The 21,180-nt window shown below is 47.8% G+C and overlaps 1 protein-coding gene across 6 annotated transcripts; it reads right to left on the bottom strand.

The window, feature by feature from the left end:
• Positions 1 to 2,582: 2,582 nt before the first annotated feature.
• STMN4 (stathmin 4) lies at positions 2,583 to 20,547 on the bottom strand. 6 transcript variants are annotated; one of them, XM_084766934.1, is made up of 8 exons: positions 20,414 to 20,547; positions 10,008 to 10,098; positions 8,662 to 8,757; positions 7,983 to 8,063; positions 7,407 to 7,615; positions 6,276 to 6,467; positions 5,593 to 5,645; positions 2,583 to 3,195 (listed from the first exon to the last, which is right to left on the bottom strand). In XM_084766934.1, exons 2-7 carry the CDS (start codon positions 10,018 to 10,020, stop codon positions 5,625 to 5,627), a joined length of 612 nt encoding a protein of 203 aa, XP_084623060.1. In that variant the 5' UTR covers positions 10,021 to 10,098; positions 20,414 to 20,547; the 3' UTR covers positions 2,583 to 3,195; positions 5,593 to 5,624. The 6 variants fall into 6 exon arrangements, with proteins under 6 accessions (XP_084623060.1, XP_084623064.1, XP_084623063.1 ...); XM_084766938.1 differs by lacking the exon at positions 7,983 to 8,063 and having other exon boundaries at positions 7,407 to 7,612; positions 20,414 to 20,546; XM_084766937.1 differs by lacking the exon at positions 7,983 to 8,063 and having other exon boundaries at positions 20,414 to 20,546.
• Between the last annotated feature and the right edge of the window lie 633 nt (positions 20,548 to 21,180).

A 21,180-nucleotide genomic window follows, 5' to 3' on the forward strand; every position in this document is an offset into this window, starting at 1 on the left:
AGGACCCTTGGCAAAGGGTGCTTTAAAAATTACTACTAATGTGAAAATGAGCTGCCCTCCTCTTATCTATTCAATAGACCGTTCACAGAAGGTCCACAAGAGGTGGCCAGGTAATTTCTTTTAACTGCAAGAAAAGATCCCTTCCCTACAAAGATCTCTTCCTATAAGGCTTCCTATTCCTTGCTATAAGGATCTATTTCCTATAAGGATCTCTTCCTATAAGGATCCTTTTTCTATAGGGATCCCATCCTATAAGGATCCCTTGTTATATGGATCCTTTTTCTATAAGGATCCCTTCCCTATAAGCATGCCTTCCCTATAAAGATCCCTATAGATACCTTCCTATAAGGATCCTTTCCTATAAGGATCCCTTGTTATAAGGATCCTTTTTCTATAGGAAATCCTTCCCTATAGGTATCCCTTCCCTATAAAGATCCCTTCCTATAACAATCACTTTTCTATAGAGATCCCTTCCTATAAGGGGTGAATCTTTCTCTGAGAATTGGCTCACTGTGCATCTGTCTGCAGTGTTTATTTTTATGGCAATTATGAGCAGAAAATACTTTTTGTCCATGCCTGTGGCTCTTCATTCCCAACATGACATAAGGGAAAGAGGAAGAAGACTGAGTAGGTTCACAAAGTTGTTCTTACCATTCAGTGAGTCACAAGTCAGCCTGAAAAGCCCTGACAGGGGACTTGCTGCCCAGTTTAGATGCAGCAGAAAGTAATGCTGTGAGGGGGCTAAAAATACAGACTCTGGGAACAAGCCACAAATCAAGCCCTCTTCTCCCACTTACTATGTGTGGGAATTTGGGCAAGCTACTTATATTTCCTATGCCTCAATTTCTTGTCTGAATAATGAGATGACAGAAACAACTTTCTCCTACAGTTGTTACAAAGATTAAATAAGGTCTGTATATGTGAAAGTCTAGAAAATAGGCATCTAATAGTTGCTGCCTAAAAATATGAGCTTCCAGTAACATCATAACCACCATAACTACCATCAGCACCACCACCACCATGATCAGCACCATCACCACCACAATCAGCACCACTACCACCACCACCACCATCAGCACCATCACCACCACATCTTCACTACTAGCTCCACCATCATTACCATCACCATCATCATCATCACCATCATCACCACCACCACCATCATCATCATCACCACCACCATCATCAACATCCTCACCATTATTACCATCACCACCACCATCATCACCATCTCCACCATTATTAACATCACCCATCATCACCACTATCACCACTACCATCACCACCACCATCCTCACAATCATCACTATCACCAGTGACATCACTATCACCATCCTCACCACCAACATCATCACCATCACCACCACCACCACCATCATCACCATCACCACCACCACCACCACCATCACCACCTCCACCATCATCACCACCTTTGTTCCTCCAGTTATTCTACCCTAAATTGAAGTTCACTTATAGCAGCACTGCCAGGAGACTATTAAGGCAACACAAAAGAGTTGATTTGCAAAGCTGAGCAAAACTACACTGTGTTTAAGGGAGAGTGCAGAGATGTCCTAGGATCTGGTTTGTACAGACTCCACCCCACTGCTGCTTGCAAAGAGTCAGAGAGGTTGTCCTCTGCCACCTTGGTCCAGTGTCCTAGAGAACATGCCCCCTTTGCTTTCTTCTAATAAGCAGTACCTTTTCTCACTGAAGTCCTATGATCCGTCTGGACTCCCAAGACCTTGGTGAGGGTTTCTGCTGTGTCTGAAGGCTGCTGTTTCCCAAAAAGTCACATATTAAAACTTCATCCCCCCAAATAAATAATACCAAGAGGTGGAGCATTTAGGGAAGGATTGGGTCAGAGGTCTCTCCCCTCACTGATGGCATGGATGCTCTTATAAAAGAGCCCTTTCTTTTTCTTTCTTTCTTTCTTTCTTTCTTTCTTTCTTTCTCTCTTTGTTTTGCTTTGTTTTTCAAGACAGGGTTTCTCTGTGTAGCCTTGACTATTCTAGACTCACTTTGTAGACCAGGCTGGTGTTGAACTCACAGCAATCCACCTGCCTCTGCCTACCAAGTGCTGGGATTAAAGGTGTGCACCACCATGCCCGGCAAGAGGGCATGGCAGAAGGCACCATGGGTTTATAGCTTTTCACCAGAAACCTGAGTCTTAGCCTTCCCACTCTAAGCTGTAAATTCCTATTGTTTATAGATTACCCTGTCTACCGTATTTTGTTATAGCAGCTGCACAGGCTAACAATTTCCTTCTTATGGTGAATTCACAGGACTGTGATAGGTTGTGAGGTTATAGACAGGAAAGTTGCCATTTCTTCTCTCCTTCTTTTGGTTCACTCCATCCACTAAGGGGCAGCCTGCAAAAGGCGTTTAAAAGGAGAGAGAAAAGCAAACCTCCAATAACACCAACATCTAGCATGAACTAGCCCACCTCACCCAGCACATCAGATACTTGGATGGAAAAAGTAAAAGACGCCTGCCATCAGATAGGTGGGAAGCCAAATTTCTAGAACGATCTGACACATTTGCAAAGAACAGGTGCAGGAAATAAAACAACTGAAGACCTGAAGTAAATGTTTCATTGGTCATGATGATCAAAAGATGACAATGAACACACATACACACACACACAGGCCTTATCCCACCCACTGCAGGGCGGGTCCCACTCCATCCAGATGGGCGTGTCCTGCTGGCCCTGCAGCCGCCATCCCACCAGGGCTCTGCCCTTCACTCTGAACTTCTTCTGTCCCAGTTTCCATCTTCTCTCCACTCAGAACCTGGAGGCCGGATGTCCAGGCAGAGCCGTGAAAAAGCGGGGGCCTTGGACCAAGTCTGCAGTCGGTGGACAGTGTCACAATGTCCATGGCTCATCTCCACCTCCTTCTCCACACTCTCTCCTTCTGTCCCCTCTCCCACCCCATCATTGTTCCCCAGAAACAAATAGGATGGCTTCACTGGTCAATCTTTACATGTACAAACACCAAAAGCAGAGGAAACGCCCCTTGGCCACCCCCCTCCCCCCAAACCCCAGTGCTTGGAGAGCAGCCAGCGGCCGAGGCAGCTGGAACCAGGTTACTGCTGGAGCTGTCCGGCTGTCCTGGAAACTTTCTTGGCCTCTGGGCTTTACCTTGAGGCCTCTTCCTTCAGCTCCTTATTTTTCCGCACCTCCTCTGCGTGCTTGTCCTGGGAAAAAAAGGGAGGGACAAAGGCAGGTCACACAAGACTGCCAGGGGAGGCCAAAGGTCAAGAGAATGGAACGCAAAGGATGGTCACCACAGGCAGAGCGGCACTATCAGCGAAGGTATCCTGAGAGATGTGGAAGGAGGCAAGTAAGACACAGGACATAAGGGTGTGAGCCTACGAGTACACAGAGCCCATGGACTGGTGAGTCCCCGCATGCTCCGGGGGACCCACCTCACAGTGACTCCATGATGCCCTCAGCACTCTCTACCTCCCCTGGCACCTCTGGCACTTGGAATGGTCACTTGACTCAACTAAATATAAGGCGCCACTTGGGATAGGCAGTTTAGGAGAGGTGGGGAAAAGAATCAGCCAATCAACAGCATCCCTGACACATCAGATGCGTTCTCCCTCCCACCTCTTTAGCAGTGTCTTAAACGGCTGACTCTCAGGTCACATACTGACAGAGAACTGTTGAAGAAATGGTGCTTAACTCCAGACAATGGCCTCCCTTACATGTGTTGGGAGGCAACTTTCATTTGCTTCATAACATAATCTAGCCAAAAGACTAGATCTGCCTTCCCACCCGCAGCCAGCTGTGAGACCTGCAAAATTCAGCCAAAAGACAAGCTCTGCCTTCCAGGCCCCAGCCAGCTGTGTGGCTTTAACTGTCTTATCTAACCAGACCTCAAGTTCTTGGCTCTTCCCAAGGGACTAGAATAAGCAGCTGGCTCACCTCTAAAACTCTGTGACAAGTGTCCACTCATGGGACCGTGTCATGCCTGCCCTCCACTTCATTCCAGCTCACTAGACAACTATCGCGGTCCCTGTAGCCAGGAACATTTATGTGTTTGCCTTGTTTGTGTTTTCCAGCCCCTACTCTGGTCCACGGTCCTGGACAGGTGTTTGATGATTCCCCCCCTACCAGATCCTGCTGTTCCCACATCTGGATGCCACAATCTGCATAATAGATTAACCTGAAATAGACCCACTGAGGCCACCTAGGTTTCTAAGACACATCTTCACCAAGTTTATCCCTCCATTGACCTCTGGCTTTAGAAACTTCCACAGGCTGAAAACAAGGAGCAATATGTCTGGATCTCAAACTCTGCTGAGTATCACATGACCTGGAGTCCACACAGTCCTCAGACCTTGCCCTTAGAGAGCCAGGCAGTAAGTCTGGGCTGACTTTTTTATGCCTAGGAAATTTGATCATGTCCCACACAAGAGCTAGCATAGACAGCATTATTGATGTTGATGGTGTCCCTGGTCTGTGGACAGAGATGTGAGAAAACAAACAAACAAACAACAAAAACAAAAATACATGCCTAGCTCTCAGCCTTGCCTCCTGCCTCCTCCAGTGAAATAATTATGAGTGGAAATCAAGGTCTCAGAGAAAAAAATTTTCCTCTCAAATGTCTGATCTGGAATCTTGATTCTTAGCATCTACTTGCTGTGCAGAGCTGTCACCCCAATTACAACCTCCACTTCTGTTTTCAAGTAAGTTGGCTGTGCAGAGCCCTAGGTTTCTGGCCTCTGCTTATTTGGCCTCCAGAACCCCCTAGCTGATGAAAAATTAGTGAGAAAATACTGGGATGTTCTCTCTGAGACAGACAAGAAAACAGTCACTTGGACAAGAGGCTAAAGCCACCTCTACTGCTTGTATGTTTTGTCAATCTCAGTGAATCATTTAACCTCCTCATCTGAGCTAATCGTGACACCTGTCCTGTTCAACTCCATAGGCATGTGATGACCATGTTATTATAAAGTAAAAGTGTTTTATGAAAAAAAAATGTACAAGTGCTCCAATACAACCTAGCTTTGTAATATGTTTTAGGTTGGGTCTATAAGCCTATAACTCTCCTATCCAAACTGCAGTTTCTTCAAAAATTTGCCTTGGCATGGGGGCTATGGCTCCATTGGCAGAATGCCTTCCTTGCATGCACAAAGCCCTCGGTTCAATCCCCAGAGAACTGCAAAGAACAGGCTTGATGGCACATGCCTGTAATCCCTGCACTTGGGGGCAAAGGCAAAAGGATCAGAATTGCAAGGCTATCCTCATCTACATAGCCAATTTGAGGGCCAGCCTGGGATAAATGAGAACCAGCATCAGAAAGAAAAAGAAACTTTAAGTTTCTCTACAGTATCTCTCATTAAATGGAGAGGCCCAAAGTCACACTCAGATTTGTGTCCCTCCCCTAAGGCACTCGGTGGAGAAAGAAGCCTTGCTGTCCCTTGTGGAACTGAAACGTCAGAGCATGGGGCTGCCACCTACTGGCCAGCCCCAGAGCCTGTGGAGCTCACATCCCTGGATGAAGCCAGATTCTTTCTAGTAACTGTGGCCAAGGGCCTGAGATTCTCAATGGGTAGGCGGGAAGGAATAAGGACCACGCTGCTCACCATGGGACGAGGCCACCGATCGGTCCCTGGAGTCACCGCGCAGCAGGCGGCTCCTGGAAATAAAACACAGAGCTAAAGCTTCCCAGGAGCTGCAGGAGAAACTGAGGCAGCCTGGGACTCAGGGAATGAGGCCACCATGTCTTCCAAAGAATGACACGGAGGGCCAGCCCTGGTCTCTCACACCTCTCATATGCAGGTGACATTTGTATTATTGACAAAGGTAAACTATTGGGAAAACCTACTACTCTCTGGCCCTTATGAGGAGCTCTGGGTGGAATCCTGTATCCTGTTTTATTGGCAACTGAGCTTGTGGTGCCCCTGGCTCAGAGCCATGCTCATGTTAGCATCTTTCATTACTCCAAATCTGCCCATTCAAGAATGAAAGCAGAAATGTGCAGACATATGTCTCTCCTTAGACACATGCACTGGACAGGCTTTCTCTAGGAAAATAAGGGTGTGATGAAGTTCCTGAGACAGTGATAAATTTCAGTTGTAAAACTCTAGAAAATCCCCAGAGGCCACCCAAAGTTTGGTGTGAGCCTCTTGCCTATGACTTCCCAACGACAAGGACCCTGCCTGACAGAAGCATTTCCATGCCTGCAGAGGCTGCTTCCTCCGCTGTGATGTGTAGGTCACGTGCACTCGCCACAGAAGGAGCCTCCTGCCAATCCAGGACCACTTACCTTCTCTTGCAGCCGCTCCAACATGGCGGCCAGGTGGGCCTCACGGTTCTCCTTATTGGACTCCATCTTCTGGGCCAGCTTCTCTTTCGCCATCTTGATGAAGTTGTTGTTTTCCTCGATAGCTTTCTGGATCACCTCTCGCTCATGTTCTCGTTTCTCTGCAAGGTGCTTCAGGAGCTCAGCTTCCTGGTACTGGGGCAGCACAAGAAAAAGAAAGACCCTTGAGGGTGGCTCTCTACAGTGCCACACCCAGACGAGATGAATCCATGAACTTGGTCCTTTGGCCCAGAAGCAGGAAGCAATGACACTGGACCACCTGCAAAGCTCTCTATCGTCTTTGACTTTATTAGGCCCTTTCTAAATAGCTTCCGAATCTTTTTTTCTCATTTTTCTCATTCATTCTTTTCATTCCCTCATTCACAAATACTAGTGATCTTATATTAACTTCAAGGCCCTCACAGCTCCAGATACATAGGAAGAGAAAAAATTAGCCTTGTAGAAATAAACATGCATATTAATAAAACCCGGACTGCATGTGATAAACGGCTTGGAGGTAAAGGGAGGGGCCACAGAATTAAATGGAGAAAGTTTTTTTTTTCTTGAAAGATGGAGAAGTGTTCACTAAAATGGGATCTGAGTTGGGGCATGAGACTCAATGGTAAGCAAGGAAGCTGAATATAAAGCCATCTCTGAGAGGACTGTGACACCTTAGCCATCAACCACACTGTAAGCTCACCCAGCACACATCCACTGCCTTGTTTGCCTCCTTCAGGTGGTGCCTTAGCCCATGTCAGTGGTTCTCAACATGTGGCTTGCAACTCCTTTCAGGGGGTGGGGCACATATCAGGTATTCACATAATTCATATCAGTAGCAAAATTACAGTTATGAAGTAGCAGCAAAAATAATTTTATGGTTGGAGGGCCACCACAACATGAGGAACTGTATTAAAGCGTCTCGGTATTAGGAAGGTTGAGAACCCTTGGTCTGCGGCCAGCATAGACCAGTGTCTGTGTTGTCTAAATAGTCATAGGTTCACTGTGCCCTTACGTGACTCAGGGACACCACCTCTCTCCTCTAGCTCCTTCCTGCTCCCACTGGGATGGAAGGAAGAACTCCTGGGCTGCACTAACCTTCCTCCGCTCCTCTGCTGCTTCTAGCTTCTTCTGGATCTCTTCTAATGATGGGTCTCGCCTTCGGGGGAGGGACGCATTAAACTCGGGGACCCCGTCAAAGGAGGGTGGCTTCAGGATGACTTCGAAGGACTGGCCTGAGGTACACTTGTTCAGCTCAATGACTTCCATGTCAGAGATGACGCACCAGTTCAGGTCCACCGTATCTGCTGTGAAAGGCAGAGTTGGGGCTGCTTAGCTGCTGAGGAGCAGCTGGGGGGGGCCCCCAACAAGCATGCACACATGCACACAGACACAGGGGTTCTAGGGGGGGTCCCAAGGCACATCAAAGACTAGAGGTCTGGCCAATCCTGAACACTGGACCCTAAGGTCAGTGGCTTTGTCAGAGTAAGGTTTGGGGATCCCTGGGCAAGGATCCTAGGAGCTGTGATTTGTGATAACAGCTGCAGCAACACCAGCTGCTGTTGCTCCTCACTGATGACATACATCAGTTCATTTCACCCACCACCCACCCCCAGCCCCTTTTGGCCCTGTCCCTCTGATGGCCCGTGGACCTCTCCCCTGGCTCCCGCCTACCCTGTTCTCTTCTTTCTCTCCAGTCAGCACTGGCTTTCCGCTGGCTTTGACCTTTCCTCCTACACTGTCTCCCACACCAGCCTAAATGGAAAAAACAATCTCAGGTCATCCAAACACCCATCTCTCTCATTGACAGACCAAACCCATCCTTTCCTTGCAAACAAATGAAGAGATGACCTATCTGTGTCCTGACCACCCCTCTTGAGATCATGGCCGTCCAGTACTCTCTGACAGGGTCTGGGAACTCTGGCAGCACTGCTGTCACCATCCAAGCCAGACGTGTTCTTCCCAACTTGAGGCTATCTGGGAGCACTCTGTCTGTCCCTAGAAGCCCTGCTGAACATGCCAAGTTTTCTTTTCTGTTCTGTGTCTCCATGGACAGAATCTCAGAACCTCTGTCTGGCTTGTCCTTGCAACCTCTGTGGCATCAATGTATTTAAGGAATGTGTGAAAGGGGAATCTAAGAGCAAGTGCTCCAGGAAGGCCCAATCCAGACCCCACCCCCACAGCTGCCTGCCACCCCGGGCCACATCCCCTCTGCTCAGACACCTCAGGCTCTGGGAAATAAGACACACCATGACAAGGACAGTTTTATGAGATGGGGGACAATGGGGGGCATCTACAAACACAGGACACAGAAGCCTCCACCCCTTCCTTTCCCAGACGAGCCCCCACTCACCTTCATATTTGTAGGATGATTTATTCAGGGAATCAGATAGGAAGCAGGAGCAGAACAGAGACACCAGTGGGAGCTCCTTCATTTTCTCTTTATAGGCTACAAGAGAATGAGCCAGTGAAGATGGGCCCACCAGTCCCAGCAAACAGCATTTCCATGAGTCAACCCAGGCTTTCTGACTCTGAAGTAGCCAAGCCTGAGCCACCTCAGGCTTGAAATTTGACCTTGCAACTCACCCAACTGACCCAATCCTTCTGTGAGTAGCAAATGCTAAGTACCCTCAAGTAAAGACCCTAAGAACCAGTGCCCTGACCCTGGTCCTCAATCTCCATCTCCTGCTCCCACCCAAGGATAAACCAGGGCTTTGATTCTAGGTTATAGGAAATCTATACTTCATTTACTCAAAGTACTTGATATCACTGATGAAAGGGAGAAGAAGCTAATCAAGGGGCTGCCTTGCTACTCTCCTTATAGTCCAGGCCCACTGTAGAGGGAGTCAGGCTGGGAGTCTTCTCAGACTCTCCCAGCACATGAATCAAACCAGGGAGTTTCTGGCCACAGAGGAAAAAATGTGCCCGTGACAACATTTAGTCTCTCTAGAGGTCACAGGTCATCATGGTGGCCCTGCTAGCCCTTCCCTCATTGCACTGTTTTATGCACAATATAAAAGTCTCCCTCAATACAAAGCCCAATGCTCATTTTCACTTATCAACTTGAAAACATAGTTTCAATGCTATTATAAAGATGTTAGTTTAAATTTTAAATGATACCCCCATGACCAATGAGAAGGAAGTATTCAGTTATGATCCCACCTACCACTCAACAATGACTTTGCCTCTTTGGCTCTCTACCACTTTTTTCTGTAAGTACACATGTGTAAGGAAAGAGGTATGAAGAGCTGTAAAACTCTTGCCTTGCAATTACAAGTTCTGATCCTCAACACTCACATGTAAGAGCAATTGGAGAGGCAATAACAAGAAGACACCTGGAACTCAATAGCCAGTCAGCTTAGCCTTACCAACGTGCCTCAGACAAATAAAAGACCTTTTCTAAACAAGACAGATGGATCCAGAGAAAAGATACCTGACCTTGTCCTCTAGCCTCTACATGCATTTGCACACACATGTATGCTGTGCACATACATGTGTGTCACACATACATATGTACCTGAGTATACATAAACACACACAGAGACACACAGAGAGAAAGAGAGAGAGACAGAGAAACAGAGAGAGACAGAGACAGAGACAGAGACAGAGACAGAGAGGCAGAGAGGCAGAGAGAGACAGAGAGACAGAGAGAAATGGCTTGTGCTATGGTGTCCATCACCAACTGGTGCATGTACCTACCTGCGAGGGTCATGTTGGCTGGAATCTTGTAGCTGAATTGACCGAAAGTCACAGGAAGTGTTTATCACCAGCTCAGAACCCGACCACAACCCTAAGAAAGAGAAAATATTTCATACTGACAGACTCTTGCTATAAAGATGGTCTTTTTAAGCACCAAGGGGAATCTTGGAGATACTGCATCTGCTTTGATCTACAGACCCTCTGCACTCCAATTTTCACTTCCCGCTTTCCCTCCTCCACATCTGCCCAGGCAGGTTCAGTTCACACACCAAGATCCTTTCACAACTGACTCAAGACCTCGGAGCATATAAATATGTGTTCCCCCAACTCCATTCCTTAGGTGTGTTTATCTGACCTCCTACACAGTGTGGTAGCCTGGCTTGAAGTCAGGGTGAAAGTGAGAGGCAAATTCTCAGTAGAAATTGTCTGGAAATGTTTGTAAATTAAATAGCTGTCTAAACTTCTCCACCCCAGACCTCCCTCCAGCCAACTCTGACATGAAGGGAGTAGGAGATGAGCAGAAGACATAAAACCCACTTTGAGATACCCTCCTACTTCCTCCTCCAAGAACTACCAGCTTGGTTCCTTGACTCCACTGAAAATGACCCTGGACCATGAGAAGAGACACACATTGAGGTATATCATCATAATACTTATGTTAGTGCAGACACATGGGCATGTGGAGGCAAGAATCTCTCCTTAGCAAGCTGAAGGATCCAGGGAGACCCTGAGATGAGCCTTAAAAGATGAGGCGAGGAGGGAATCTGCCAAGTGGGTCCTGCATGGAAGCGGAGGACTGAGAAAGCTATGGCCACAGGGATTGTTCTTAGGGTGACTGGAGCTAGACTTGAATATTGCAAGAGAGGAGAGGACAAGAAAGGAGATAGGAGAGTCAGGGAAGGAGCTCGCGTGAATACCTGGGAGATGAAAGGGGACAGGGCTCCGCTGAGAGAGAATGATGAGGGCCTTTTTAAAGACCACTGGGTATTTGGCCACCTTTGATGGTCACTGTGCCAGTGGAGAATGACATGAGCTGGGAGGGCAGTACCACTTCATTCTCAGGAGTCACAGCGATATGAGATCCCCTTCCTCACTATCTGAGGGGCATGGACCATGTAGACAGGAGGTCCTTGGGGAGCAGTGGACCCAGTTCCAGCCTCAAAACTAGACTAGTGCAGAGTGAACGCCAGGTGCCATCTCACCCTGTCACTAGTCATGTTGCACACCTAAACCTTGTGCTTCCTGTCTTTATTCTGCACAGAGTTGCACTTGTGAAATAGGACACATTCTGCCTAGCATCCAGCATCTAGGAAACACCCTTCCTCTGCCCCCTGTATCAGGTTTGCTCTTGCCAGCCATACAAGTGAGAATTATGACCCTGTTTGTCAAGACTAGCAGAGAATAAGTGATCACAGACTTGAAGCAAGACCCAGTTGCCATTAGAGGGCTCTGTCCTCCATTCTCGAGCCAAAGACCCTGCCAGGGCGTTCTTCTGCCAACACAATAGGCCTTTTCTCCATGGTGTCAGGCTGGTCCTGATGGTGCCAGGGAGGCGCTGAATCCTGAGACAGGCCTAGTGAGTGCCTGAGGACAAAGTCCTTGATCATGAGACCAGTATTCATTTAGGTCCAGAGTAAGTGTTGAAAAACTTTGACCAGGGGAGGCAGAGACCTAGGTCTCTTGAAAGATGGGTCCGAAGTGGAGGTGGGAATGTGAAGAGAACACACACTTGAGATAAGAGGAATGAACAGGTGCAGCCATAGAGAGCGGGGCATCCCCAGGCTGGGCTGGAGTAACAAGACCCTATACATGTGAAACACTTTCAACTTTCTCTCAGTTGGTCTTCATATGAGCCTGGCTTGTGCAGACAAGGCCAGCGCCGCCATCTTTGGATTCAGTCGAAGAGCCTGAGGCTCAAAGGCATTCATGTACTTGCCTAAGGTCACAAAGCTCTAATGTGGTCAGCTTGTGTCCAGACCCAGATCTTCTGATTTACAAGCTCTTCTCTAGTGGCAAATGGAAGAGCAAGATGCCTGCTACTTGTCCCTCATAGTCCCAAGGATTAAAAAAACAAAACAAAATAAAAAAGCCAGTCCAGCCTGGAGGTGGGAGGAATTTTTTTCAAATATGTATATAAGTACTTTCCATATGGGAAAACCTGGGCTATGAGTCATGGGATAACAGAGAATGATGGAGAGCCAGAGAAGGAAAACCAGGGCAGGGAACAGAGGAGGTGACAGAGTAACAAGGAACTTGTCACACATCTCAACACCATGAGGTTCGAGCCTGCACAGTGAAAACTTGTCATCACAGAACATTCACCTCATTACACTCTCACCCCAAGTTTCACAGTTGCCTTTCGGAGGGGGTAGAAATGCTCTCCCATAAGTGAAGATGTCAAGGCTCAGGAGGATGAGTGGCGTTTCTAAGCCCGTTCAGTACCCTGTGTCGAATACCCTATTATTGTGGATGTGGTTTTATGTAGAGAAAAGACCATTGCAGATGTACTGATGGCTTCAAAATGGGAGCATGCCTGACTACCCAAATGGGGCTTATGAGTGACACATGTAAGGACAGAGGCAGAGATCAAAATGATGCAGCCACAAGCCAAGGAATGCCTAGAGATACCAGAAGCTGGAGGATGCAATTAAGGATGCTCCCTAGAGTCTTTGAAGGAGTTGATTTTGAATTTGCATCCCCCTGCTATGTGGTGGGGTATGTGTCAGCCCCAATAATCTCAGCCTATGACAAACCCAAAGTTCAAATCCATGATGCTGCCACTACATCTCAACAGCTAGAGACTGATTTGTTTCTCAATACAATCTACATTCTTAGACCCAGAGATACATGGAGCCCTTCAAAACGCTCATATTGACATGTCATTTCTATCGTACTCCAGACCCATGAGGCACTCTGAGAAAGGTTACAGAGGATACCATAGGCAACACTTTCTTGAAAGCACAGCAATACAAAGTGACTTCAAGCCCCTGGGGTTGGCAGTCACAGCAGGGAACTTGGCTTTCCCTCATTATTAGCTTGTGGCAGCAGCTACTCAAACGCACCTCCCTCAGCCCTCCTGTGGCATGGCTCCTGCTCAGTAGTTCTAGTCATGTCGTCCTGTCATAACCACACACAGCCTAGCAGTAGGCTCTTCTGAGTGCACTTAGAGCTGTGAAGAAGAGAAGTAGGGAGTGTTACAACACAGATCAGAGCATAGGATGCTAGAGCTCTTGGAGGCGGGAGGAAGAGGCAATGGTGGCCAGCAGAGGGGTGAGGTAGAGTCTACCTATCAGGAAGAGATGCTGCCCAAGACATCAGGTGGCTGAGCACCAGAAGCCAGGCCCCACTCTGAGCATGCCCCAGGCCCATCCCCAGCCTCTTGACATGCTTGCTGGAAAGGCTGAGAGGAATCCCAACCCTTGAGCAGCAGAGAGCTGACATTGCACACCAAGCTCTAAAGGTCAGTGGAGCACAGTCACTCAGCAGTCAACCACAGAAAGAACAAGGGCTAAGGATGATGGTTTCTGGGCTCTTGCACAGAGCATGACACAAACTGGTTGGTCAAAAAGTAAGATGCCCCTGACTGCCTAGTTTCCATACTGCAGGGACTGAGCAGGGGGTAGCAGGTGGTGAGGGGATTCAAGTGTCTGCTGTTAAAATCAAGAAGACACCTTAACCTTTAATCCCAACACTCAGAGGCATAGGCAGGTGGATCACTGTGAGTTTGAGGCCAGCCTGGTCTACAAAGTGAGTCCAGGACAGGCAAGGCTAACACAGAGAGATCTTGTCTCGAAAATAAAACCCAAAAAAAAAAAAAAAAACAAAACCAAAAAGAGAAAGAAAGAAAGAAAGAAAGAAAGAAAGAAAGAAAGAAAGAAAAAGAAAAAAGAAGACAGCTTATCCCACATTGGAGGGGGATATTATGCAACTTAGACTACTTGTGCATAGAACCATGCATGGCTTTAGAACTTGGCTGTGCTGAAGTGTGAACTATGCATATTTAGGAACAGAGAGGGCCCATGTGGGTTGCGTGCAGGCTGCCTTGGACACCACAATAAGGACAGAAAGATGATGGAGTTTATACCTATTCCATTTTCAAGCCATTGTCCTCTTTTCAATGAAAACAGAGATAGATGGTGATGTTCCAGAAGAGTCTGAGCTATATCTCAACTCAATGTAGGATGATGAGGACATCAAAGTTCAGCAGGGTTGGGTAGATTGTACTAAGTCCCATTAGATGCCAACTGGGAGTTGAGTCTGTGTGTGTTTCATGGGAAGTCGGCCTCTGGCTTTGGGATCTAGCACTTTGGCCAGGAAGCGTATCTGGTGGTACCAGCTTAGGCACAAGACTAAGAGGGGTGACTGGAAGCCATGGCAACGTTAAAAATATCAGAGACTTGTCTAGACTAAATCATACTCTGAAGTCACACCGAGCACTGTTGTCCTCATTTACAAACTGATCCTCACACAGTGTCAACATCTAAGTGGCTCTGTATGGAACCACAAATAATCACACAGCAGAGAACTGCTGCTGGATTTAAAACACTAGCAGATTTGATACAATATGTCCGTGACTGATATCACGCACCCAAGCAACCAGGCAACCAAGGATACAACCGGATACCGCAAATGAAGCAAACTAGGTGGATGTGCTTGATAGCGAAGAGGCAGAGGCAAGGCTGTTGACTGGCGAGGACCTTCAAGCAGGAAGAAAAATGGCTAGATTGGAAAGATGGGGCCCTTCTTATGATATCAGAGACAAGATAACTAGGTAATCACAGGGCTCCTGTGAGCATATGAGACCTCCTTTTGGCAGTTAGATAAGGTCTGCCGTGTTTAGTGAGAAGTCAGGTAGGCCCAAGGCATTGCAGTTCACATGACTACCCACATCTGTTCCACCCAAGATGTCAATCCTGTGCTCACTGAGGACAAGAGATTCTGAGGTCATACAGTGAGCTGTTGGCACAGGAGAAACCAGAATTTAAGGTCCTGGGTTCCAGTGTATGAGCTTTATCCTGGGTCCTTTCCACCTTCTTGAATGGGACAGTAGCCCATGCCAGGGTCTGCAGAGTCACCCTCAGTATAGAAATAGGTGCCTTGGAGGGATGCTGTTGTAGGGTATTGTGGCAGGACCAAGGCGCTAGGCTTTCTAGGATCAGCTAGTGACCTGGAACCACAGCAGTGTGCTAAGTACTCCAGCGAAATGTGGCCACTTACCCGCCCCCCCCCCCCCATATCTCAAACTGGCCACACAACAGACAGAGTGGACAAGTACTTTGTGGCTATGAGAAATGCCCAGCTCTGGCTACTGGGCTGTTTAGAAACCCACGTGGAGTATTTCTGAAGGATCAGCAGTTGATGCACGTCCGAGCGGTTTAAATAGAGCTGTCTCTGGCAAGGATTCTAGAAGACAAATATAGGGACTCTGGCGCAGATTCAAGACGGGAGCCTCGTGGGCGGGGGCATAATGAATTCTAGCTCCTCTAACCACAAGAGTGCGGAGAAAGGCCATTTCAGGCTGACAGTGCTCTCTGCCCTGACGCTATGTGCTGCTCTAGTGACTTCAGTGTCACACATCCTCAGGCTAAAACCATGTATATTCCCACAGAGGAACAGCCGTGCTGATTCCCTGTTGTCCCAGGGCTCTGGTTGTTGGTGTGTGTTTTATTTGCCTTTAAAAATCAAAAGGAGATGATTTGTTTTTTTCACGAATGCGGTTCTCATTCTTTCTACACTACTGTTGGATATTGAATGTTTTGCCAAGCCCTTGCTTAGGTGCTGGAATAACCACGGAGAGTTTGATAGTTGGAGGGAAACTGAGAGAGGCAGGGCTTCTGGGAGTTGTGCTGGGGCTCTGCCTGCCTCTGCTGGGTCCACACAGAGCCTGTATCCTCAAGAAAGGGAGGGTGAGCGCGGTACCAAGGATGGGCAAGTAGGGCACGCAGAGGGAACCTGGCAGACAAAACATGGTATGAGCTGCCAGCTTCAGGGACTGCTGCTGTAGAATCACCCTTTGAGTGCTTTGCAGCGGCTCCAGCAGGAAGTGATTGACAGGTCCATGGTCAAGAACTCCTAGAGCGTACACAGCAGACATAAGCTTCAGGTGCGTGCGCAGGACGCTTGCCCTGCCAACAGCGGAACCCTGGAAACCTGAGTCTTCAAAGGCCTCGGAACTCAAACAACCGCACAGAGAGGCAAGACGGGGGTGGGGTGAGGGGGGTGAGAACCTCAGCCGGAAAACCTACAGCCCCAAATGATGCACTGTGGTGGGACATCTTGGGCTATTTTTGTTCCCAGTTCAATACAAGCAGAGGACTCACTGCCAGAAGCCAAGTTCAGGGCCGGAGCTTCTGTTCAGGCGTGCTAGCTGGAATGCTAGGAGTGAGACCCAGACCCAAGAGCAGGCGCTGGCATCAAGGGCACCTGCAGTCATCTGTGCATGGAGCAACATCACGGCCTCGCTCCTAACAGCAGCACTGCAGATGTTTAGTGCCATACATGGTGCACCACACGTTTCCCAGTACGTACATACACGCCCCTTCATCCACAGCGCCACAGGACATTAGTTAGCATTACATGTCAGGAAAACTTATCACAGAGACTCCATCACTCCTAAAGTCTGCCACTTTATCCTATCAGCATTTCCCTCTAGGATTTCTCTCCCCTCCCAGTAAGTTTATTACATAGTTGTAATCGTTTCACCTTTCCTGATTTCTGCAATACAGATACCAGATACCCATTTACCTGGAGGAGCGGGGAGGAACAAGCAAACAAACCAATACCCTCCCCTGCCATTTTTTTTTAAAGCATTTTCTTTTTTTCAGCACTTAGCCTTTTACATTCTAGTCCCATCGGGAAGAAGGAAGCCATAGAAATACACGCACCCACCCCCACACATATGTGCCTCCCACCCTGCCCCCTGCGCATGCGCCTTGCCTCCTCAGCCCTCTAGTCCAACAAAGTCAAACCCCGTCATCTCCTCCATCCAGGACAGCCGTATGCCCCTTCCCGTGGGGTCCTACGGTCTGAAGTGCGTGATGGGCGGGCTGAGAATATGGACAGCTCTGAAGCAGTGTGGCTGTGGCTCTAGCCCGGAAGTGTGTGGAACCAAGCACCCCGTTTCAGTGGATTATTTGGGGACTGGATCTTGAAGCCCTGGCCAAGTGAGACACAAAGACAGGATCTTTGCATTTCAGGGGGGAAAAGGGTTGTCTTTGGTGATGACCTTGATTATTCAATCTCCAGGTGAAGGCTAAGCCACTAAATCTAGGATTTTGTGTGTGGTCGGCAGCATTCTACTACTGAACCACATCCGTTAGTCTCCATCCCTCTCGCTTGTTTTAAATATCAACCAACCCAGTTCCCTCCTACAAAGCAAATGTGGTTTGCACGGATAATCATGTAGACCTTAGATTCCTTTCTTTTTTTTTAAAAACAATTATACTATTATTATTATTATTTCACACTACATCGAGATTGTAATCCCCTCACTCTTTTTTTTTTATTCCCCTCACCCTTAGCCTTCTGTTTCCACCCTTCCTCCCTTTTCCATTCTATCCCCCACCCCCAACCTAGACCTCTGTGTAGCCATGGCTGTCCTGAACTCACTCTGTACACCAGGCCGGCCTCGAACTCACCACCTGGCTTTTTTTTCTTCTTCTTTATCTTTTCACAAAACTGAAATCTAAATATCCATTACCCATCCAAACAAAAGCGGAAGACACTCCCACTTCCCAGTTCCCTTCCTTCTTATCTGCAGAATATACATCCCAAGAGCCTCCTTGGCTGTCTGGAATCACAGACAGTGCTGAACTCTCTGTACACTATGCCCCTTCCAAGTAGTTAGAATAAAGTAGAATTTATAGAGAAGGCACAATTAGAGACCAACAATGGTAAATGTTAAATAAAACAATAATAGCATCACATTGGTAAAGTTACTTAAAACTCCTGAATTGCTTTTGGGTTTTTTTCCCCCTAAAAATTCCCATGTAATGGATCTTGGGTAGCTGAGACGAAGGAAAGCAGAGGCACAAACAAGGAGGCAATTGTGGTACGCCTGTTCAGCAGTGCGCTGGGTGTGGCTGCTACAGAGTCAAACTTCGCTAGCTTTAGGAGTCCTTCAGAGCATGGTCTGTCCCTGCATAAACATCTTCTCTTCTGCTTCTACAAGATTCCATTGTAACATTGGGTCACTTCACCAGTACCTGGGAGACGGGGTGGGGAGGGGGGGGGGGAAACAGTTCACAACATGGATGAAAACAGAGACCCTCACACCAAGTGAAATAAGCCAGGAAACAATGTGTGATTCCGTTGCTATGAGGCACCTAGCCAAGCCACATTCAGAGGTGGAAAGCAGAGTGAGGGTTGCCAGGCTGGGGCAGTAGCAATAAGGTGGATATTTAACAGGTCCAACCGCCTCAGACCTGTAATGATGAAAAGGTTTCTGAATGTTGCATAGACAACAGTGTCCACTTAAAATCATGAAAATGGTCATTTCCATCTTGGTTGCATTTTACTACAATTAAAAAATTTTAACTGAAGAAAATGTTCAGCCTAGTGAATTTTCCATGAGTGTGTGGGCTTGGGGCTAGAAGAGAGAAGCATGTCACCTAGGCCAATGATTCTCAACCGTTTATTGACTGGAATCCACAATAAAGGCTACATTCTATGTCATGATCCAGTATATGAACCCCACAACATGAACATACATGTGTACTTGGCCAGCAATACATATATATGCAAATATATACCTAGGTAAAAACATAAAACAAAACAAAACAAAAAAAAGGCACAAGAAACACTAGCCACATGAGGTATGCTCTGTCTTTTAGTTTTTGCCTACTCTGTCCTGTCTAATTTTATTTTTTTAAATATCAGTTACATCCTACAAAATTGATTTTATTGTCTACTATTTAGATTTCAGCATGCAATTCAAAAGCCCTGGTCTGGATTAGCCCCCACAGTAATACAAAGATGCCTAGTAGCTCTGTGATGGATGGCCATCCAGCTTCCCCCGAATGCCATCAGTGATGGAGATCACACAGGCTCTTAGGCTCCCAGGTCACTGCCCAGTTGTTCCAGATGTGGCTGGGTGGGTGGAGCTGGGGAAAAGAAGTCTGGGAGCAGCTGGCGGGATCTCGGCAGCTTAGGAAAGGACTAAAAAACACAGCCCTATCCACAAAGCAGGAGCAAGGTGGGCTGGAAGCAAGGGCAGGGGGCTGGCAGTCTGCGGCTGCCTTCTGGCTGTGCATTGACCTGCCTCCCCCCACCTTTGCTTCCCTCCGTTCGCTATCATTATTTCCACATCTGGTGCATGATCTCATCTCCCAAAGACCCATGTGAGGGAGAACTCTCCTCCCCCAAAGGGCTCCAGCCTTAGGGGAGACAGATTCCCCCACATTCCATCTCTACCCTTTATCCCTCCCATCTCCAGCAGGTCATCCCATCTGCCTCCCTCTTGGTGTTGGGGCATAGGGTATCCCTGCTTGGGGTCTTCAGTTAAAGTAACCCACCTATCCTCTAAGGCATCCTCAAGAACTGTCCACGCTGAGGACAATGAGGCTCCTCCACACCTGACTGTTCCTGGGAGAAATAAAACAAAGAGCACTGCCACGTGAGGACACAGCTCTCTACTGGACATCAAAGCTCTGGGTCCCTGGATGAGGGGGGGAAATGCTAAAACTCCTGCCTGAGGTGGTGGGCTGAGCACGAAAGGGTCTAGCTCTGACTGGCCAAGGATCAGAGAACCTGGGTGTGGCAGTCTTGCAAGCTTGCATCCTCTCTGCCTTAAGCCAGTTTCAGAGCCAGTTAGAATTAAGCTGACCTCAGGGCGGGGCGGGGCAAGCCAGAGGGGATGATCTCACTGTATCCTTAGGGCTGAGAGAGAAAAAGTAAGGCTGCACAGAGCTACAGAAGAAAGAAAAGACAGTGCCAAACAACAACAACAACGAAAAGAACAGAGGAAAATGGTAATAATAATAATAATAATAATAATAATAATAATAATAATAATAATAATAAAAAATCAAAGTAGAGCTTCTTCAGCTAAAAAGGGTCTTCAGTCAGAGTAGCCCCAGAGGAAGCTGAGCTCCAGCAAACCTTCCTCTCCCCAAAGCAAAGCATCTTTCTTTATGCAGAAGTAGCTCAGCTTGAACTTCCAACATGTCCTTCTCATCCAGAACAAAAATGATGCCCGAGCCCACCCTCAGCCCCCTTCAAGCGCCATCATTTTTCCCCACCCTACCTCCCCTCCAGGATTTGACAAAGTTTAATAGACTGAGTGAAACCAAAGGCAACACAATAGACACCAGATCCCTCGTTTCTCCCTCCTCTGTGGCTGTTGTTTTGTTTCTTTCTTTTGTTGGAAAAACCCTCCCTCCGGTTGTCCGCATCTCAGTTCTACTTACCTGCAGTCCGGTTTCCAAAGCGATCTGCTCTCTTCTCACTCCTTCAATTAGTGGTACCCTGGGCTTCTCTCAACATCAGCACCACTGCTGGGCTCTCGCCATGACATCACCTCCGAGCTCCCTGATTGGCTGACAGTGGGTTGCTTGGCAATTGGACAGTCTCCTCTGGTGGAGCAGGGATTGCCTGTGTGAGTAACTCTTAGTAGGCTGGGGAGTGGAAGATGATGTCAGACAAAGAACCTGCTCCCCTCTCCCACACCCAGGTGCCCGTGGGGCTGGGGAAGCAGAGGGGCTGAGAGTGGCCAGGAGGCAAGAGAGGGCGTGGTACAGTGAGGTGGAGGTGCAAGCTAGGGGAGGAATGAATGACTCAAAAAAATCTTTAGCTCTTCAAATCTGGGAGAGGGGAAATATGGAACCTAGTAAAGCAATAGGAAAAGCAGATGAACCCAAAAATAGCTCCCTGAGGACTTGGTGCCAGTCCCCCACCTCCATCAGAAAAGCTGGCACGTGTGAAGGATGGTTTAGATGGCAGGGGAGAGCTATAGAAAGCCCAGGTCCAGGAGCTGGTGAGGGCTCCAGGCTCCCAGGAATCCCCGGAATGCAGGGTTTCCCTCTGGCCTCACTCAAAAAACATGCTGCTCCACCTCTCTTGCAGAATCTACCTAGCACTAATGTGCTTTCACAGACCGCTTAGCCAGCCTGGGCCAATCAGAGGGAGCCACAGGTAGGAAATTGAACTGGAGAACATTTCACCAGGGGCATTCCTA

This window comes from Acomys minous (genome assembly GCF_964271855.1).
Source record: "Acomys minous genome assembly, chromosome: 18".
NCBI lineage: Eukaryota > Metazoa > Chordata > Mammalia > Rodentia > Muridae > Acomys > Acomys minous.

Coding starts and splice junctions, on each gene's coding strand:
- STMN4 (XM_084766933.1), bottom strand. Junction 8,064..8,661: donor ATCATCCTACAAATATGAAG/GTGAGTGGGGGC, acceptor TTTTCCATTTAG/GCTGGTGTGGGAGACAGTGT. Junction 7,616..7,982: donor GAGAGAAAGAAGAGAACAGG/GTAGGCGGGAGC, acceptor TGCCTTTCACAG/CAGATACGGTGGACCTGAAC.